At 30.1% G+C, this 18,082-nt stretch overlaps 1 protein-coding gene across 1 annotated transcript in view; it reads left to right on the top strand.

Annotated features, from left to right (window-relative positions):
* The window catches only part of LOC143224954 (protein lifeguard 1-like), a 28,752-nt gene extending 10,931 nt beyond the window's left edge, over positions 1-17,821 (top strand). Inside the window, exons 4-12 of the mRNA XM_076453485.1 lie at positions 2,921-2,985; positions 3,424-3,477; positions 3,970-4,020; positions 5,368-5,407; positions 9,209-9,246; positions 10,336-10,423; positions 10,657-10,746; positions 12,166-12,213; positions 13,834-17,821. Coding sequence (XP_076309600.1) covers positions 2,921-2,985; positions 3,424-3,477; positions 3,970-4,020; positions 5,368-5,407; positions 9,209-9,246; positions 10,336-10,423; positions 10,657-10,746; positions 12,166-12,213; positions 13,834-13,983 — 624 coding nt within the window. The 3' untranslated portion in view covers positions 13,984-17,821. The remainder of the gene's footprint in view (positions 1-2,920; positions 2,986-3,423; positions 3,478-3,969; positions 4,021-5,367; positions 5,408-9,208; positions 9,247-10,335; positions 10,424-10,656; positions 10,747-12,165; positions 12,214-13,833) is intronic.
* The last annotated feature ends 261 nt before the right edge of the window (positions 17,822-18,082 follow it).

Raw genomic sequence — 18,082 nt, 5'->3', positions numbered from 1 at the left:
CATTTCCCAGTCTTCCCAGAAGTTCCAGTGGTTTTCATGGAAGCCACTATCACTTATTTTTGTCATGGACTTGTCTCCTTTCACTTTAACTGGTTGGGCTCACCAGCTTATTTTTATCCAATATTCCTCTTTGAGGAAATCTGACCATATGTTTTTGTCTCCTCTCAAAAGCCAGATTAAACATATGACAGTTTCTCTTGCCTTTTTTTTTTTCTTTGTGGGTTTTTAAGGAAGTCTTACAGGCTGGTATGTGGACTACACCTCACACATTCATCTTGTTTAACTTGCATCATTGAGTGGTTTCATATATCTCTAGTTTTCACTTTTCTTTAGACTTCATTTTTTTAATATTCCCAAAAGCTCTAGAGGTTCAGTTTATGCTATTGTGTTTTGAGTTATCTTCACGTTATTCATTCATGTGTTCATGACACATACTGTGATTTTTGTACATATTCCAACTACTTACAAGCTCCTCAACCAAAGCAAAGAACCAAAATAGTAAATGATAAACATAAAAACACAAACCAAACAGAATGAGAAGACTAACCAAGTCAAATATTATCTGAGGAACTGCATCCTACAATCTTAATGCTTAGTGCCATCACAAGTCTACCAAGTGTTCAGTGGGAATACGAAAAGCATTAACTCTTCTTCTTCTGCTTAATGTCTTTTATTTAGATTGGATTTTGAGCAATATATTTGTATAACTGACATAGCATGTTTTGCAACTGTTATCTTGGGGATCCAATTCCAGATGATTATTCCTGATGACAATGGTTTGTGTTAGCTCTACTATGTATTCCTCCCCACTATTTTCCTAATGTAGCATATGATAAATCCTTACTTCCCAAACTTCTATAGAGGTCAGTATATAGAGTTTCCTTATTGAGTGGTACCTTTATCCTGGTAAGAGTTCAGTTGGGCTTACCCCACATTTAAGATGTAGGGCTGAGATGTTTCATGTAAGTGCAGTAAAGGTAACCCCATTAAAATGTCTCCCAAGCAGTTATCTATGGATATTTCCATCTTTATATAGACTTGGATTTACCTCAGAACACTAAGAAATCCTCTTCCCTACACCAGTATATGTCTTATCCAAGTATTTGACTAAGAAAGAATGGCCTAGAGTTCTTTCCACACTATGCACTCTTTAAAGTGCCACCTATCTTTTATAGTATTTTACTTCTGATACCAGATATACTTAATATCCTCTACAATAAATCTCTATAGTGTACATGAAATATATCAAAGAATAAATACCAACAAAGTGAGGTGAGAGTATTTTGTATTTGAGAAGAACGTAGTCTCCCACTAAGCTGTCCATAGTCATGTGGAAATTGTGCTCTATAGACTTTCCCTTTTTGTTGTTTTTGTGTTCAGAAAGGAACTCATTTTTGTAATTAGTCTGGATCTATCTCTCTTCATTATTTTCAATATGGGATTGTAGCCCTTGGTGTTGTAGAGAGGTAGATAATATTTTTGAAGCTAACATTTTTCCTTACCTGAAAATGTTTATCAAATAGACATCCAACTCTCTCTCTCACCCCACTTCTGGTACAAATTCTTTGCCATGTCAAGAATGATTCTATGATCATGCACTAATGCTCCCAAGGATTACCATGCATAAAGGTCATGTCACCTTCCTATTGGTGGAGGGCTACAACATATTTACTTCACAAGCTGGTACACATGTAGGAGTTTGTTTAAGGCTAGTAACATCTGCAGAAATTTCTGTGGCAGTTGACTGTAAGGTAGTAGCTTTTAGTGGTGCAGACTAGAGCTGAGCAATTAATGATAGTTGTTGATTGATGAGATTATTAATTTATTATATTTAATTAATCAATTAGTACAATATGACCCCTAAAAGTAAAAAGTACATGCTTACCATTGTAAATTTTTCAATCACTGCATTTTTCTAATATTGTATTAGTTTTCTTGCTTTCTTTTTATACTATGGTTTTTTAAAGTAATTTTGAATTTATTTTTTATTGCAAATGTCAACTTTCTGAAGAAGTCTATCAGATGCAATAAAAAGTTATTTTATCTTGGGGTTTGTGATAGCCATTGTTTGTCTTTCAAATGTGTAGTTATCCCACATATATCTTCATGTGTGTGTTTGTATGTATACATAGTGAAATTAAATAATTATATCTAGATTAAGTTAAATGAATAAACAAAATCATGAGGAAGGACTGCTATAAAAAAACAGCAAATCCCAACCTCTGATTGGTTATAACCCTAAAATGTTTAAGCCATAAACCAAAACACATTAACATGAAATAAAATATGCTGTTTATTTTTAGAAAAGAATAACAGGGTAAAAGTTACAATGTGGGATTATAAAATGTATCCAAGGTATGACCCACATTGAGGTGAGGATACACTATTTATCAGTCTTAACCTCCAATTTGCTAGTCTCACATAAGGAAATTAGAAATTAGGAGAGCAAGATATGGGTGCTCAAGCCCACAATGTTCGATCTACTGCAGGCTGTTGTGGGAAGGTGACTGTTCCCCCAAGTTAGCATAAGATAAACATAAGATGAAAAATAATAAATAAATAAAAAATGAAAATAAGGTACTACCATTTGGGGGGTAAGTAAGATAAAACTTCTCTTGAAGTTAGCATTCCTGCCCCCAATGTGGTAGAGGCACTAATTAACACACTATCAGCAAAGTGATAGTTTGCTGCGACTGTCGTTCTTTTATATGTGGCTGAAGGTGTACATCTGCATAAAGTAGTGCCAAAATTGGTTTTATGAATATACAAAATGTCTAATTTCTCACTTTGTTTTGTTTTTGAGAACATTAAGACATATTTAGTTTTACTGTTTTTTTGTTATTTCTTGTATAATTGTCATGGTTTATTCATTTTGTGATTCATGAAATTTAAAGCTTATTTGTATGTTTGTTTGTTTCAGGTTTATGCTATTTTGATGACCCAACTTGCATTCACACTGGCCATAGTTGCTCTTTTTGTGTTTGAGTAAGTGTATATATATATTACATAGAATTTAGCATGTTAAAAATGATTTGGCATCAGATTAAATATACTTTTTGTTTAATCACTTTACCAGTAGTAGTATTTTAAACTTGGTTCACTTTTACATTATTTGGAATTTGTGTGTGAAATATGTGTATACTGTTCTGGTACATCACTGACAAAAAAACTAGATTTCTCATTCTCGGCTAATTTTGAAAGGATATTTTTCAAAACTTGCTTGGGTAATTTTTGGTGACAAACAATAATATACATATTATGTGGTATTAAAACATCCATTATGTTCATGCATACACATATACTAAAATAAGTTTCTAAGTACATTATTATTATTTATAAAACTCTTATTACATGTGAGATGCACTAAGCCTAATGAATAAAAACTGTATATGCTAGATTTTAAACTATTTTAATTTTTATTAGGAAAAATGTGAAGGCGTTTGTGCAGAAAAATTATTATATTGCTATAGGAGCATAGTAAGTATCACATTGTAATTATAGTAATAGTATTTCTTTCAAAAGCACTATTGTCCCTGAAGATATTATTATGTATAAATATGATGTATTTTTTATTCATTGTTATGAACTGTAAATATTTAATTTTTTTAAAAAGATTGCCTATTGTTCTACTGTTATCTGTTTAAAAACTAAAATATAATTAAGAATGACTTTTGATCTCAGACTTGGAAATGAGTTGAAATTAGTATACTGTTATGTGTTATTATATTATGTGCAGATGTGACTATGTATACATTTAGTTCTAAGTTTTATTTTTAAAGATTCTCATTTTTGTTAAGAGTAATTAATAGTGCATTACAAGCCTCCATACAACAGCTTCCTTTAAACAGATTAAATGTAAACAGGCTATAGGTAAATGATAATCCGGGCTTTATTCAATGATATTGATGTTGCTTGATAAAATGTAAAGTTAAAGTTTGTTTAATGCATTGTTATTGGTTTTAATTCCAGCATAACATTTCCCGTTGTATATATAGTGCTAGTGTGCTGCAAGAGTGTTAGGTAAGTGCTTTTAATTTGTGTGTGTGTGTGTGTGTGTGTGTAAAGTAACTGAGTTATATTTTTTATGGTATTTTCTAAGATTTGAACAACATAAGCTTTCATATTACTGAATTGTGTGGTATAGAAATGAAGACATTTTAGTTTTAGTTATTATAAAGTTAGTTGTCCTGTACTGATGTAATAAGTTCATAAAGTAAACAACAGGAAGCTGTAACATTTCTCAGATGATAGGAAAGGTGATTTCAGTGTTGAAAATTAATTTTCATCAGCAGTCGGTGTATTGAAAGTTGCGTAATGGTGACTGTATAGCAAAAAATATCAAACGTCAAAATTTATTTGGCGCTTAGAAGTGTCTCAGGACAGTTTTCTATGCATTTGAGAATTGTTTTTCTAAAAACATTACTACAACCAATGGTTGTACATTATAAAGGGGGATATTGTAGTTATCAAAAAGGACCCTTTGGCAATGAGGCCTGTGGGAAGCTTAAGAATAATTTTGAACCAAGAGAATTGGTGATTGTTGTAACTTGGAACTAATCATTTTTACACTTCGGGGAAGAACTTTGAATGAAACAGTCCTTATACATGATGAGGCTTCACCTCACATTGCACAGATTAAGATATTGGTGGAAAATGCTTTTAGGATATTTGTACTTGGCAAACATTTTACACACATGACCAATGTGATTTGCACATATCATCAATGTTGATATTTGACTAGTGAACCACCTCAGCTCTGATTTACTGTGAGATGCTTGTTATCTTGATGGACTCTAAAATACTCCAAGTAAAATGCAACTGTTGGAAGCCAACAGAATCATTCAGGTATGTACTTTACAAATGAAAGTAACATTTAACATGAATGGTGATCACATTCAGTGTTTGTAAAAAAAAAAAAATGTTATGGTCAGTAATTCTCTGGTGGTAATTATTATTGGCATTAGAGCCATCTTTCCTATCCTTTCATTAGTTCAGCTACCAAATGTTACAGCTCTCTACTGATTAGTTTTTGAATTGTGGATGTTTTGAATAGGCCAACTAATTTTATATTGTATTTGATTGTGTGTTCCCGTAGAATGTGTATGAACTAGATAATATACATTTCCATTAAAATACTTTACATTGTGTACTTGTTCGTATGCAAATACTGTGATGTATAATCACTTTTGAGTTGCTACTTTCATATAGTGTACTGTGCAAACTTCATTTGATGATGCACTTAATATTTTAACAAAGTAAACCATTACATTTTTATAGTGTTGTAAAAGTTATGAATTAAATTATTTTAAGAAATGCCAGAATCAGAAATCTTAAATATTAAAACAATTGTTTTGTTTGTCTATGTAGGAGGAAGTGGCCAGTGAATTTCATTTTCTTAATCATATTTGTAAGTGACTTTCTTTTTGTTGTTGTTGTTTCGAGTTCTTTTATTACTTTTATGGACATCCTTTACCCAGTGCATAGAAACTTTTCTACAGTGTTTACATTTAGAATGGTTTGCTATAACTTGTGGATTGTTTACTGTGTGGATAACATTTGGTATCTGAATTGACATTTTTTTCAGGATAACTAAAAAAAACTAGTCATAATGATAGGGTACATCTCTGTGTCATTAGGACTAGCTTGATTTATTTGTGTAAATCATGTATGTTGATTCATTTTTAGGTAGACTTTTGTAGGTAATTTGAAATCCAGTTAAAGTAGCTTAAGATAGAAATATTTCTGAGCTGTCAGATTAGTTTTGACAGCTAATAAGAGTAAGATGCCCTAGTATTTATAGCAAAATAATGAACAAAAAAAAACTTAGAAAAAGCTAAAGTATGTACCTTTTTAATTTTTTTGATAACATGTTTTGCTAAACAAATTTTGCAAAGTTCTCTTATAAGTTGTCAAAACTAATCTGACAGCTCCAAAAATATTTCTATCTCAAGCTACTTCATGTTAACATGAAGATGACCTAGGAAGGTTGAAACATTGTTCTCTTCTTATCAATAAAAATGTTAATACCCATACCAGCTGTTCTGAGATACATTTTTATTTCAAGTGGGTTTCTTGTTGTCAAGAATTAAGTGTGCTGTAAGCTTAACCCTGTCACTAAGAATCACAGATAAAATGCCTTATCATGTTGCACTTGTTGATTTGCATTCAAAAGTCTAACGAACTACTATTTTATGAATGTATGTTATGTTTTGTATGAAATATAGATTATGATTTAAATTTGAGTATGAACCATTAATTTCTGAATTTAAAAGTAAATATTAAAAAAAGGAATCCTTTATTGCTTTTTGTGTGTCACGTGCTATATTGAATGGAATGTTGTACTTGGACATCACAAACATCTAATGTGAGTCAAGGTCTGTAGTTCTTACAAATTAGTAACTCAAATTACTAATATTGACAAGCTAGAATTTCAAAGAAGAACTTTCTATAATTTCTATTTACTCAAACGAACATAGTGATCCAATTGCCTCTTTCCATTTTAAGAAGTCCTTTATATACATTTACTTGTGTATATAATGTGAATAACCAATTGAAAGCTCAGAATGTCCCACGAGTGGCTGTCTCGGCCATTATCAAATTTGTGATATCATTCTTTTGATATAGATCTTCTGACTGTTAAGTTGGCTTTTTCACAGCTTTCTTGACCCAAATACAGCTTAATTACTAAGCTTGATAAATTATAGTAGAAGTTTGTGGTATCAGTACAGTAATGCATGATTTTTTGGTTATTGCTACTCTTTATTTCTTGTGTGATGCTGGTGAATGGAAGTTAAGACTGATAGATGGTGTATCCCCACCCCTATGTGAGTCCTACTTTTTAAGTCACCTCCAAAACCTAGGGTACATTTAGTAATTCCACATTGTAGCTTGTACCCTGGGACCTTTTTAGTTGATGTAGTGTTTTTTCATTAACTTTTGGTTTTTGCTTGTTTTTCAGTTATAATAAATATATAATGTGTGGGTGTGTTAAAAAGAAAGACTTCATTTTTCATCCTCCACATGTGAAATTTTATAAGGCTTAGCAACCTACAGCAAACAAGCACAAAGGTCATAGCTAAGGAACATTAAATGTTTGCTTTACTTCTTTATTTACTGTTATGTTTTAAGAAAAGTAAGTTAAAGAATGTATTTGCAAACAGTAAAAATGTATTCTGTGATAGATTGTTTAGGCAGAGTATTCATGATGAAAATTTGTATATATATATATAATATATATAACTTGAAATGTAACTATTTTAGAAAATAGTACTTCACTAAAACACAGCCCAGACAGATCACCTTGTAAAGGCTGTTTTTATATTTTTGGATATGAAAACATGAGTGCACGTGTGTCATATCATTGCAACTTTGCTATAATGTAAGCTAGGAACTGCTGAAAGATCAATATAATAAATATATATAATGTTATGAAAGTTGTTAAGCTGTTTAGATTAAACATTTGTGTTTGTGTTGTAATCTGTAATCTTCCTAGAAAGAGAAAACGATTTGTAATTTCTTCCTAATTTTTTTTATGGATGTTATGAAGTTGTTCGAATCAAACTAACCCATCCAGAAATATGGGCATGAAATTAACAGAAAAAAAGTAATGTTTTTTTCTAAAAAAATTAATTATCTGGAGGTTATAAAAATTTCATATGTGAAATTTGAAAATGTTCTGATGCATAAAAGTATTTTTAATCTTCAAAACAAAATTACTTTGCATGTTGGATAGTCAACATTCTAAAGGGAAAAATTTGAGTAAAACGTTTTAAAAAAAATCATATTACATTTTAGAGTTTTATAATGTTTGCCAATAACCTGCAAAGTTTTGTAAAGACATGCATGCACTATCAAAAAAATCATAGTATAATTACTCTTATGGTTACAGATTAGGTTGATTCCACCTGATCTGTAATGTAAAAGTTAAATATGTTACAATGTGAGCCAACCAGTTTGAGAACTTAATTTGAACATCATATTGAGGTTCCAAAGTAAGGCAAGGCTTAAGATTAGTCAGCTTGATTTTGTAAAAGAAGTTTTCCATCATTTTATTTTATTCTTTCACTTCTGTCTGCTTTGATGCTTAGATGAAAAACTGTTTTCGGTTCAGTTTATCCTGGTGGTAGGTTTGGTTTTAACCTACCAGGCAACCAGGGGTACTCAGAAATGTTTGCTTCTCTTCAGTCCTGCTTGTGGACATAAGGTTTAGTTGTAAGGGAATGCAAGTTGATACCTCAACATAATACTGTGTTGGAAGTGGGTCTTTGGGGAAAAAAAGCTAAAAACAAAAACTGTTGGGAAGATCTAATTTGTCAAAGAAGCAAGCTATGTATATAAAATAAAGAAAAAAAAATCTTGCTAACATAGCAAGGTAGGATATGGTCTTTTCTGGAGGCTGAGGGATCTATAAATCTATTGGTGAAGAATTTTATTTATGGGGGGAACTGGAGCACCTAGAGAAAACTACTTTCACTGGCTAGACACAGAATAAAAATCTGTTATTAGATATTATGTTTTTTAAATAAAAATTAGTGTTATGAGCTAGATATTATAAAAATTCTTTATATTTTGTTATTCTGTTAGCTTACAATCATGAGTTGTGTATCAGTTAATAGACTTGTACAGGAATTTTAGAACTAGAAAACTGAGATCGAACCAAAGTTAACAAATTCTGGAATAAGAATATTTAGCTTTACCAATCTGTTGTAGCTGCTCCAATGTTTTGGTTCAGTTTTTATGTTGCACCTTAAGACATTTCTGTGTAAAAACTTTCATTAGAGAACTTATTATGCTTTTGTTTTGTACTGAAATACATTTAAAAAAATAGCATCTAAATGTTATGAAGCACAAAGATTTTCAGTTTCTTTAAAGTGCTGACAGCTATTCATTGATCTGAATTTAAGTTAATGAAACAGTGTTAAGTTTGGCTTTTATGCATGAAGAGAATAGTGTTAATGCTATTTTTGGTTTACTTGTGTGTATTAAATTTGATTACTTTATAAAAAGGGTAAAAAATAAGGGTTTGATGAATGATATTTTAGATTTTGAGATTTTAATGTTATTGAAGATCTAATGGAACACTTTTTAAATTAGTAACATAAATAATACTTCTGTTTTTCGTATTAATGTTGGATGTTGTTTATGTTTAGTAGTGGTTAGTGACATGTTGGATAAATTTACTAAATTAATTATTATCTTGTATTTTTAGACATGTGCCTTGACATACCTTGTTGGAACAATTTCAAGGTAAATTAACTTTTTACATTATTAATATTTATTGTTTTCATCTCTTGAAGGATGCATTTTTACATCTTATACCATCGGTGTATATCGCTGTTAAGCTATGATAACTTTAAGAAAGAATCGTTTATGGTTTCCCTTGCATAACAAGTCCTCCTTCTGTCTTATCATATGAAGAAATCAAGTATTGTATGAGCAAGCAGTAAGTATTGTATAAATTCTAGGGTTTATCCAATAAGTGAAAGCAGCAAGTCAAATTTTGCACTAAAGTTTTACTGCTACTCAAAAATGGATGAATATGATGTTACAGAACAAAGGATTTCGTTGAAAGTTGTTTTTACTGGCTTTGAAACAATGTAGTACAAATTCATTACATTACAGTAAAATTACCGAAAAACATTATGCATGGTGAATAAACACTGCTGGTACAGTGTAGGTCGTGAGTTCTTGCTGTTTTAAGGTGTTGTGTTGTTTCTGTGGCACGTTGCATCAAAACAGTTTCCATTACTTTGTTTTTCACAATCTTATTTTGTAATATGTATTTATCTTGTGAACTAACCCTCAGTAACTCAGTAGTAACCACAAGGATTTGTAATGCTAAAATTTAAGATTTTTTTTGCAGTGCTCACAGAGTATATGGACCATTACGTAGTTTTATTCTTAAATAAATAAACAGTCTTTCAAACTAATAACTCGTGATGCTGACTTATTTACTACTTGTTAATCTGATGGTTGTTTAGCTACAAGTATGGCAGTGATTTTTTGTGATGTAGAACAAAAAGTGATGTGCACAGTAGTGTAAGTAAATTATAACACCATTAAAATAAACATCATATGTTAATTTCTTTTTAGATGTTTGTGAAATAATTAAACCGTTTTCATTTTTTGTATAATTCATTTTCTAAATATTTTTGTGTTGGTCATTCCGGTTTTATCATGATGTGCTGCATATATTATATGGCTTTCATAAAGACATTTATTTAATTATAAATCTTTGAAACCTCAATTGTTTTTAGATGTTTCTAATATTATGTTACATGTATTGAACATTGTGTTAAACACTTTTTTCATACAGTATTATTTTTTTTCTTTCAGTCTCTATGACACTCAGATTGTATTAATTGCTTTGGGAATTTGTGCCAGTTGTTGTTTAGTTATAACTCTTTTCTCCTTCCACACAAAGGTAAATACATCAAGAAAATTTTGTTTCTAAGTAATTGAGTGTTATTCATTTTGGTAAAAATAATTATTTCACATGTGTTCTTCTGATGATGTTTTTTATTAATATATTTATTTATATGGATGCAAAGTTTAATGTGCTCACTTTATATTGGAAATAGATATATTTTTATCTTGGAAATTAACTTTGATAGTTTTATTTTGTTGCTAAAATCTCAGTGTTTGCCTCTGTTACAGTTTGACTTCACCACTTGTGGAGGTGCATTATGTATTCTTTGTTGGATTTTGTTCATGTTTGGTATACTGGCCATTTTCACCTACAATGATGTAAGACGTATAACATTTTCTATCTTTTGCTTTCATGTATGACTTTTTGACAGCATATGCTCAAGTTCTTTCTAAACTTTCTGAGTGATACAAAATTATAATACAGTGTACTCTGTTAAGTAAATACAATTAAGTGTTTTGCAGTGTAATTTAAGTTAAACACACAACAAAATCTGTTGTACACATTTATATCTTGTACAACTGGGTATTTTTAATTGTTGTGAAGAATTAATTAGTAGTAATTAGAAATGAACCATAAATCTAGATAATATATACATACTCTCAAAGTTGATGTTTGTGAATATTACATGTTATATGTTATGTAAAATGTGTTCAAAGTAAAGAAGAGATGAGAAAAAGCAATGCATCTAGTATGTTGATGAAAGATCTGTTTATTGAAAGAACATATTAAAGATTACAGTATATTTAATATAGGTTGAAGTTATAACTGAAATCTACATTATGTAGATAGATTTTAAAATGTTAGTGTGAAGTTATTGATCATCTGTGAATTAGAAGCCCCTTCTGTAATAACATATGCATGAATTAATTTGATTGCATATATTATCTAAACATAATGATACTTCTTGGAGCTATTGTAAAGCTTTCACAACTAAAGCTATTCACTTGAAAATTGATAGTATTAATAGAATATGTGGTTTTTTGCTAATATAGCAGCATGTTTTTAATAACTTGTCAGTTATGACATTTTTTGGGATAATGTACATGGAACTGCGAGCTCAACTCTTTATTAGACCATCAAAATATTGGCTCCAAACTGGGCTGGTGGTTAGAGTGCTTGACTCGCAATCTGTAGGTTGCAGGTTCAAATTCCTATCATGCAACGTGTTCACCCTTTTGGACATGTAGGTATTATAATGTGATGGTCAATCCTACTATTTGTTGGTTAAAAACTAACACATGCATTGATGGTGGAGTGTTGTTGGCTAGCTGCCTCTTCTCTTGTGTATAACTGCTGAATTATGGGTAGCTAGCAGAGATGGCATTTGAATAACTTTATGCAAAATTGACACTAAACTGTACTCCAAACTCACAAATGTATGAAGCTTATTATACTAATTTTAAATTGGTTTCTCCTCAACATTTAAAAATTCTGTGTAAAATTAGCATATATAATAGAAAAAGTAGAATATAATGAATTCTATTTGAAACATACTAACAGAATTAATTTTTTCTTGGTTTAGAGATTAATTTGGCCACCTAATAGTATTCCCATTTTATTTTGGATCACCCCTGTTGTTCTGTAATGTAACTGAAATAAAATTATTTTGTAAGGTGGTATTATGTATATAAGAAACAGAATTACTTCTGGTGTAATAAATAATTTGACATTATTATTATATTTTCCTGCTTGTATAGTTAACCTGTGTATTCATTTTAATATTTATTATCTTTTAGATATTGAGAACAGTGTATGCTGCCCTGGGAGCTTTACTTTTTATGGCTGTAAGTTTCTAATTTAAATCAGAATCTTTTGGATAATAATAATAAATGGCTTGTCATAATTAGGCTGGGTTTGGTCCAGTAGTTATTGGGAGCTGTTGACTAGTTATCTTTTAACTTTAGTCTGTCAATTCAAAATTAGGGATGACTGTGTTCAGACAGTCCTTGTATGGCTGCACACAAAGTTTTAAAAACATAAAGGTCATCATCATAGAACATTGACCAGAGTTGTTTATTGATATTGAATGTCTGGCTATGACCACAACCCCCAATAAAACACTGATGCTTGACTTACTTTTTTTGTAGCTTGTGAAACTATCGTAATTGTATCAGAAATTGGTAAGGTTAAATGTTCAGAATTTTATTACACTAAATTAACTGGACTTCCATGTATAAAAGGTAGATAACTACACATTTGTTTTTTTTTAAATTGAAGAAATTTATATTTAATTTCATAGCAATCAGAAGGTTTGACATTAAGGAATATTCTTATTTGGTGCTATGTATATGTACTGGAGACAGTTGTTTTGTCACTGGTCTTATTTGTATGTTGAACATTAATGCTTTGGATACTTGTCATATATATAACTGATTTTAAATGTAGAAATATCAGTGTTTTTCACCATTGATTTAGTGCTACTTGTTAAGTTATGTCTTGAATATTATGTGTAATTGGTTGAAGGGCTGAAAATTATGTGGAGATTTTGATATACAGATGATTGGCTTTGGCTAATAATATGATGAAGAGGAGTATGAATATTTTATTAATATTTTTTAACTGGTGTTACATATTATAATTTATTCACACAAGCTTCCAATTTATTATGTTAAGTATTACAATTTAAGATAACCTATTTTTAATTCATAAGTTAATTGAATGCTTATGTATAAAATCTGATATTTTCCAACAATATTGATGGACACAATTTTCTTAACACAAATACATTTTAATATATAAACAATAATGCAGTTTATAATAACATTTTATTACAGGTAATGATTTATATTCAAGTTTTACAAACTTAAAGACAGTATGAAATCTTCTGTGTGGTCTGAAACTGAATATTTTATCAACAGTTTACAATAAGCGAATTGATTTTTAGTTGATATCAGTACAATTCACTCTATTCTTGGCTAGTCTCACCCTGTTTGCAAACTGACTTTTCACCAACACAAATACTGGCATCTAAATTTAATTCTCTGAAGTTAAGTAGTCTGTAATAAACACTTATTATTAGGGAAGCCAGAGTTATCACTTCCAAGATTTATAATATACTAACTGTAGTGAACCAACAATACAAATTGTCTCTCTACATTGTGTAAGTTACCTTTTAATAATCTTGAGAGGATATTTTGCTTTTAGAAATTTCAGCTAAGGCAACAGATACTGGTATTTACATACAAATCATATGTTGTTGATTCTTATACTTGAGAATCTTCTACAAACTTCAAGAATATGCGAGAATTTTGCAATACACATTTAACAGTATGAGTTATTTACATTTCTAAATATATATTTAACTAAAACAAACATCAATATTATAGTAAATCTATTGCTTAAAGATAGTCCACAAATGTGAAGAATGTTTTAATATTTAACTTTGTACAATTCTCCTCTTTCAGTTTTTGGCATACGACACACAGGTGGTGCTTGGTGGAAAGAAGTATGAAATAAGTCCAGAAGAGCATATCTTTGCAGCACTTCAATTGTATTTAGATGTGGTGTACATCTTTTTGTTTATCCTCTCTATTCTTGGTGGTGGGAAAAAATAGATAAACGATGCTTAACTGTTTCCTGTTTTCAAACGTTTGGTGTAATTAGAAAATATATGAAATGTTTGTGTAAGTAATGCATTCTAAGACAAACATGTATTATGTGACAAACTAGTATAATTTACTGTTTATATTTTGTATCAAAACCAGTAATTACAAGCAGTAATTGTTATCTTCATCTGATATTAAATCCAAATTTGTTTGGTTTGGTGTCTTTATGGTGCAAAGCAAATCCAAATTTTACTGAGAAAGGCTCACAAATTTTTGCATGAAATTTTAATATTAGTCTTTTTTTTTAAAAAAGGGGTGTTTATTTTTTAAACAAAATAATTTTTTTTAAATCGGAAAGGCCAACAGTATTTTTACAGATTTTTGAGACATTGTGTTTTGAGATCTATTATATCGAATTTCAGAAAGTTTTGTTGTAGTTTTGATTCAAACACCTGTATCATGTGCTAACTGCAACTTTTGTTGTTTTTTTTAGTTCTTGAGGGAGCATTTGAAGTAAATCTTCCCATGATGTTAAAAAATCTACTTGTAGTTTTATATCTTTGTTCCATCACTATCAAAGAAAAACTGTACCATCCTATGCATAGTCTATTATGGTGATTTTGTCTCTAGTTTTGTCACGAGAGAATAAATAAACCTATTATTCTACTCTTCCATCAGTACTTTTACATATTTACCATATTTTAATAGAGATTAAACTTTTGAATATCATTCCATGCAAGGTGTTTCAATGGCAAAAGTAAAGCAAAATAAACCTGAAAAGTTTAGGTAGGTTTGAAATCAGTGTTGTTGTATAATAGCACCAGCAAATGTTGAGGATGCTTACAATTTATTTGTACAATTCATTACCATCTAACTTGGGAAAATCCAGTATCGTATAAATTTTATTTGTTTCCTTTAATATCTTTTGCACACAAACACACTTTGTTTTGCTATTGATTTGTTATACTATTGAGTTTTTTGTACAAACCGTGAGAAGAGGGAATAGAATATGTAAATAATGATACCTTAGAATATATTCTTGACTCACATTTTGTTACTTGGCTATTGGTTAATGGTTAGCTAACATTAAGATTCTAAGATCTGTGAAGTGCAAAATTATCCTATGCTACCAGTAGTTGATACCCTGTTAATAAAGCAAAGGATAATGTTAAAAACAACAGAAAAAAAGTTTCTACAAAAGGAATGTGTTACCTTTTCTATTTGTGACTACTGATTATTGAATATGATTAATATTAGTTAGTTGGCTGATAATAAACTTACATTGTTTTTAAGTGCTATTTATTTTTATCATGTTTCATAACATTTCAACTAATCTAACTACTTAATTGACTAAACACTGTTTTGGTTCATAATCTACCACAATTTTATGAATTATAGTACTGAAGATTTTTTGGGATTTGAACTCCTGGGATTTAGGAATGAGAGGTTCCTGCCTCTTTCACTGACTCTAGGCTATTGGTTATTAATGGTGACTGTTGTAGGAGTTGTACTCATGTTGTTTGCTAAAGGTAACTAGGTTCTGCTAACACCAGTGCTTAGCTTACTTAGAGAGTATGTGGATGTGGGATATTTCTCCTTTTTTTAAACTTTCCTGTTGTTGTATGACACAAATTAATTTTCCTAAGTGAATTCCTTTGAACTGCCAATTTGTGACCGGGATCACAGCAGGATAACATGTTAATGTTGTGTGGAGCCTTTGAAATCAAATTGAAGTGACAAAGTGAAGTTGAATCCTTTATTTAACCCTGAAGAGAAAGCAAATTTTATTGTAATTTATGTTTGAAACTGATAAAGGATGTAGAATATATATTGGTTTGAAAATAACATTAAAAATGTCATTTTGTGACCATGAAATATTAATTAAAAATTGTAAATGGATTTTCATGACAAGTATAAAAATGTAACATTTCCATGAACAGTCAGTTATGAGAAATATCATTTATATGCACAAGTTTTCCTTTAAATTTTGAATTTATATTCATTGATATGTAGAGAAAAATTAAATTTTAGTAAATATTTCTAATTTATAAGTATATATGAACATGAAATTTATTATCAAGTGCACTGTGCTACTGTATCTTAAAAATACAATCAAAGTTTTGTGGCATAGCAAAATTTAAAATTATTAGTTGTTTCAACTGACAAATTTTGATAAAACTTTATCATCATAAAGGACTTGTAGTAACGTCATGAACATTCATACAATTTCAAAGGGATAACAAAGAGCTTACTAGTCCATGGAGGATGTCACTTTAAGCTCTGAACTACAACCATCCCTTACTACTAGTGCATTCATCCAGACTCTTTTTGAAACAAGTTGAATTTTCCACCATTACCACCCTTGAAGGCAGTTCATTCTAAATGCCAATCACCTTGTTTGGAAAGTAATACTATCTAAACTGCAGATGACTCCTATGCTGCCAAAATTTGAATTTATGACCCCTTGACCTGTTGTTTTCACTACTATACACAAAGTTTGGTAGATTTATAATATCAATACCCTTAATAATTTTACACCTCAATTAAATCTCCTTTAAATTCATTTTCCTCTGGAAAGAAGGGTTGAAACTTTGAGTGTCTTCTCCTATTAGAACAATCCCATCATTTCATTTGTCATAATGGTAACTGTATTTAAACTAGTTAACTGAAACAATTACTGAACAATATTTTTCATTGTTTGACAAACTAATATTACTGCATGCTTTCTGGCTAATCTAAGTGATCATATTGTAATGTGATCTCTAAAGTTTAGCTGGCTTAGTTTGTTCTTGTTATTTGTGATTGAAATTCATATTTTAAAAGTTTTTCATCAAACCCGAAGTTTAAAAGGTTGTTATTTCTCCATAACCTACCAGTAAAAAGAAACGAAAAACGCAAAAAATCAGTTTTGATTGTAATATGAAATTCTTGTTTGTACATATGTTTTAATAATGTGTTTCATATTTCGAGGCTGTTCGTAAAATGTATTTTGTCTCTTTAGATTATAAGAAACTTGATTGTTTTTATCATGTCATTAATCAGTTTCGCTTAATTTGAGTAAAATACGCATATTCTTGATGTTTTAGAGCAAGTACATTTAATTTCTATGAAATAGTGTTATACTTAGGCACATACAGGTGTTAATTTTATATCACGTTATGAGTATAACATTTAATAAAGTTAAGCTATCAGCTGTTTTTTGTGTTGCATCTTTGAACACAGTGAATTATTTCATCGCAAATTACTAAAGTTAAGTTTCTTAAGAGAATAAATACCATAATTACCTCAGTAAGGAATAAAGTTGCTATGTATCACAAGACGGCTGGTATGGGTGTTAAAACTTTGAAATTTGGAGAGAACAACGTTTCGACCTTCTTAGGTCGTCATCAAATTAACAGAGTTTGAAAACTCTTTGTTAACATGAATATGACTTAAGAGGGTCGAAACGTTGTTCTCTACTTTAATTTTAAAGTTTTAATACAAATACCAGCCGTCTTGTGATACATTTTTACTTCAAGTGGGTTTCTCGTCATCATGAAATTGCTGTGTATTTTTAATCTGACAAGAGTAGGACGTGTTTAGCTTGTAAACGTAATTTTCTCTCATAATTGTATAATTTTCTCCATATTTCTCTGTATTATGTGATTAACTTTGCATAACTGTATCATTCAAGTATTAAAAATGAAGCTACTTTAAAAAAAAATGTTACTTTTTTTGGAGGCTTTTACTGTAAATAACATAATTTATTGAAGCGAAGGGAATTTTGATCTTGTGTTTACATGGTTATGACTTAATATTGTACGCTTAGATATTGTTGCTGAATAAACGAAAAGAGAAATATTGAAAATATTTAGTGGAACAAGTTTCTTGGGCTTAAAACGATAAAATCTGAGGTTTGCTACCCTGAGACAACATACAGCCCAGTGTTTGTTCTAAACAGAATAAACGAGATTGAATGAACAGGATTTAACTGTATTTTACCAACTTTATTTCTGGAAAAAAAAAAAAAAAAGTATTATTCGTCAAGAAAATTTATTACGGTTTGAGGGAAAACAGTTACGTAGTTTTTGTAGTGTAGGGATAAGTGCAGTGTGTATTCCATCGCGTC

This window comes from Tachypleus tridentatus, chromosome 9, assembly GCF_004210375.1.
Source record: "Tachypleus tridentatus isolate NWPU-2018 chromosome 9, ASM421037v1, whole genome shotgun sequence".
NCBI classification, from domain to species: Eukaryota; Metazoa; Arthropoda; class Merostomata; order Xiphosura; family Limulidae; genus Tachypleus; species Tachypleus tridentatus.
This window is presented reverse-complemented; position numbering and strand designations above follow the sequence as displayed.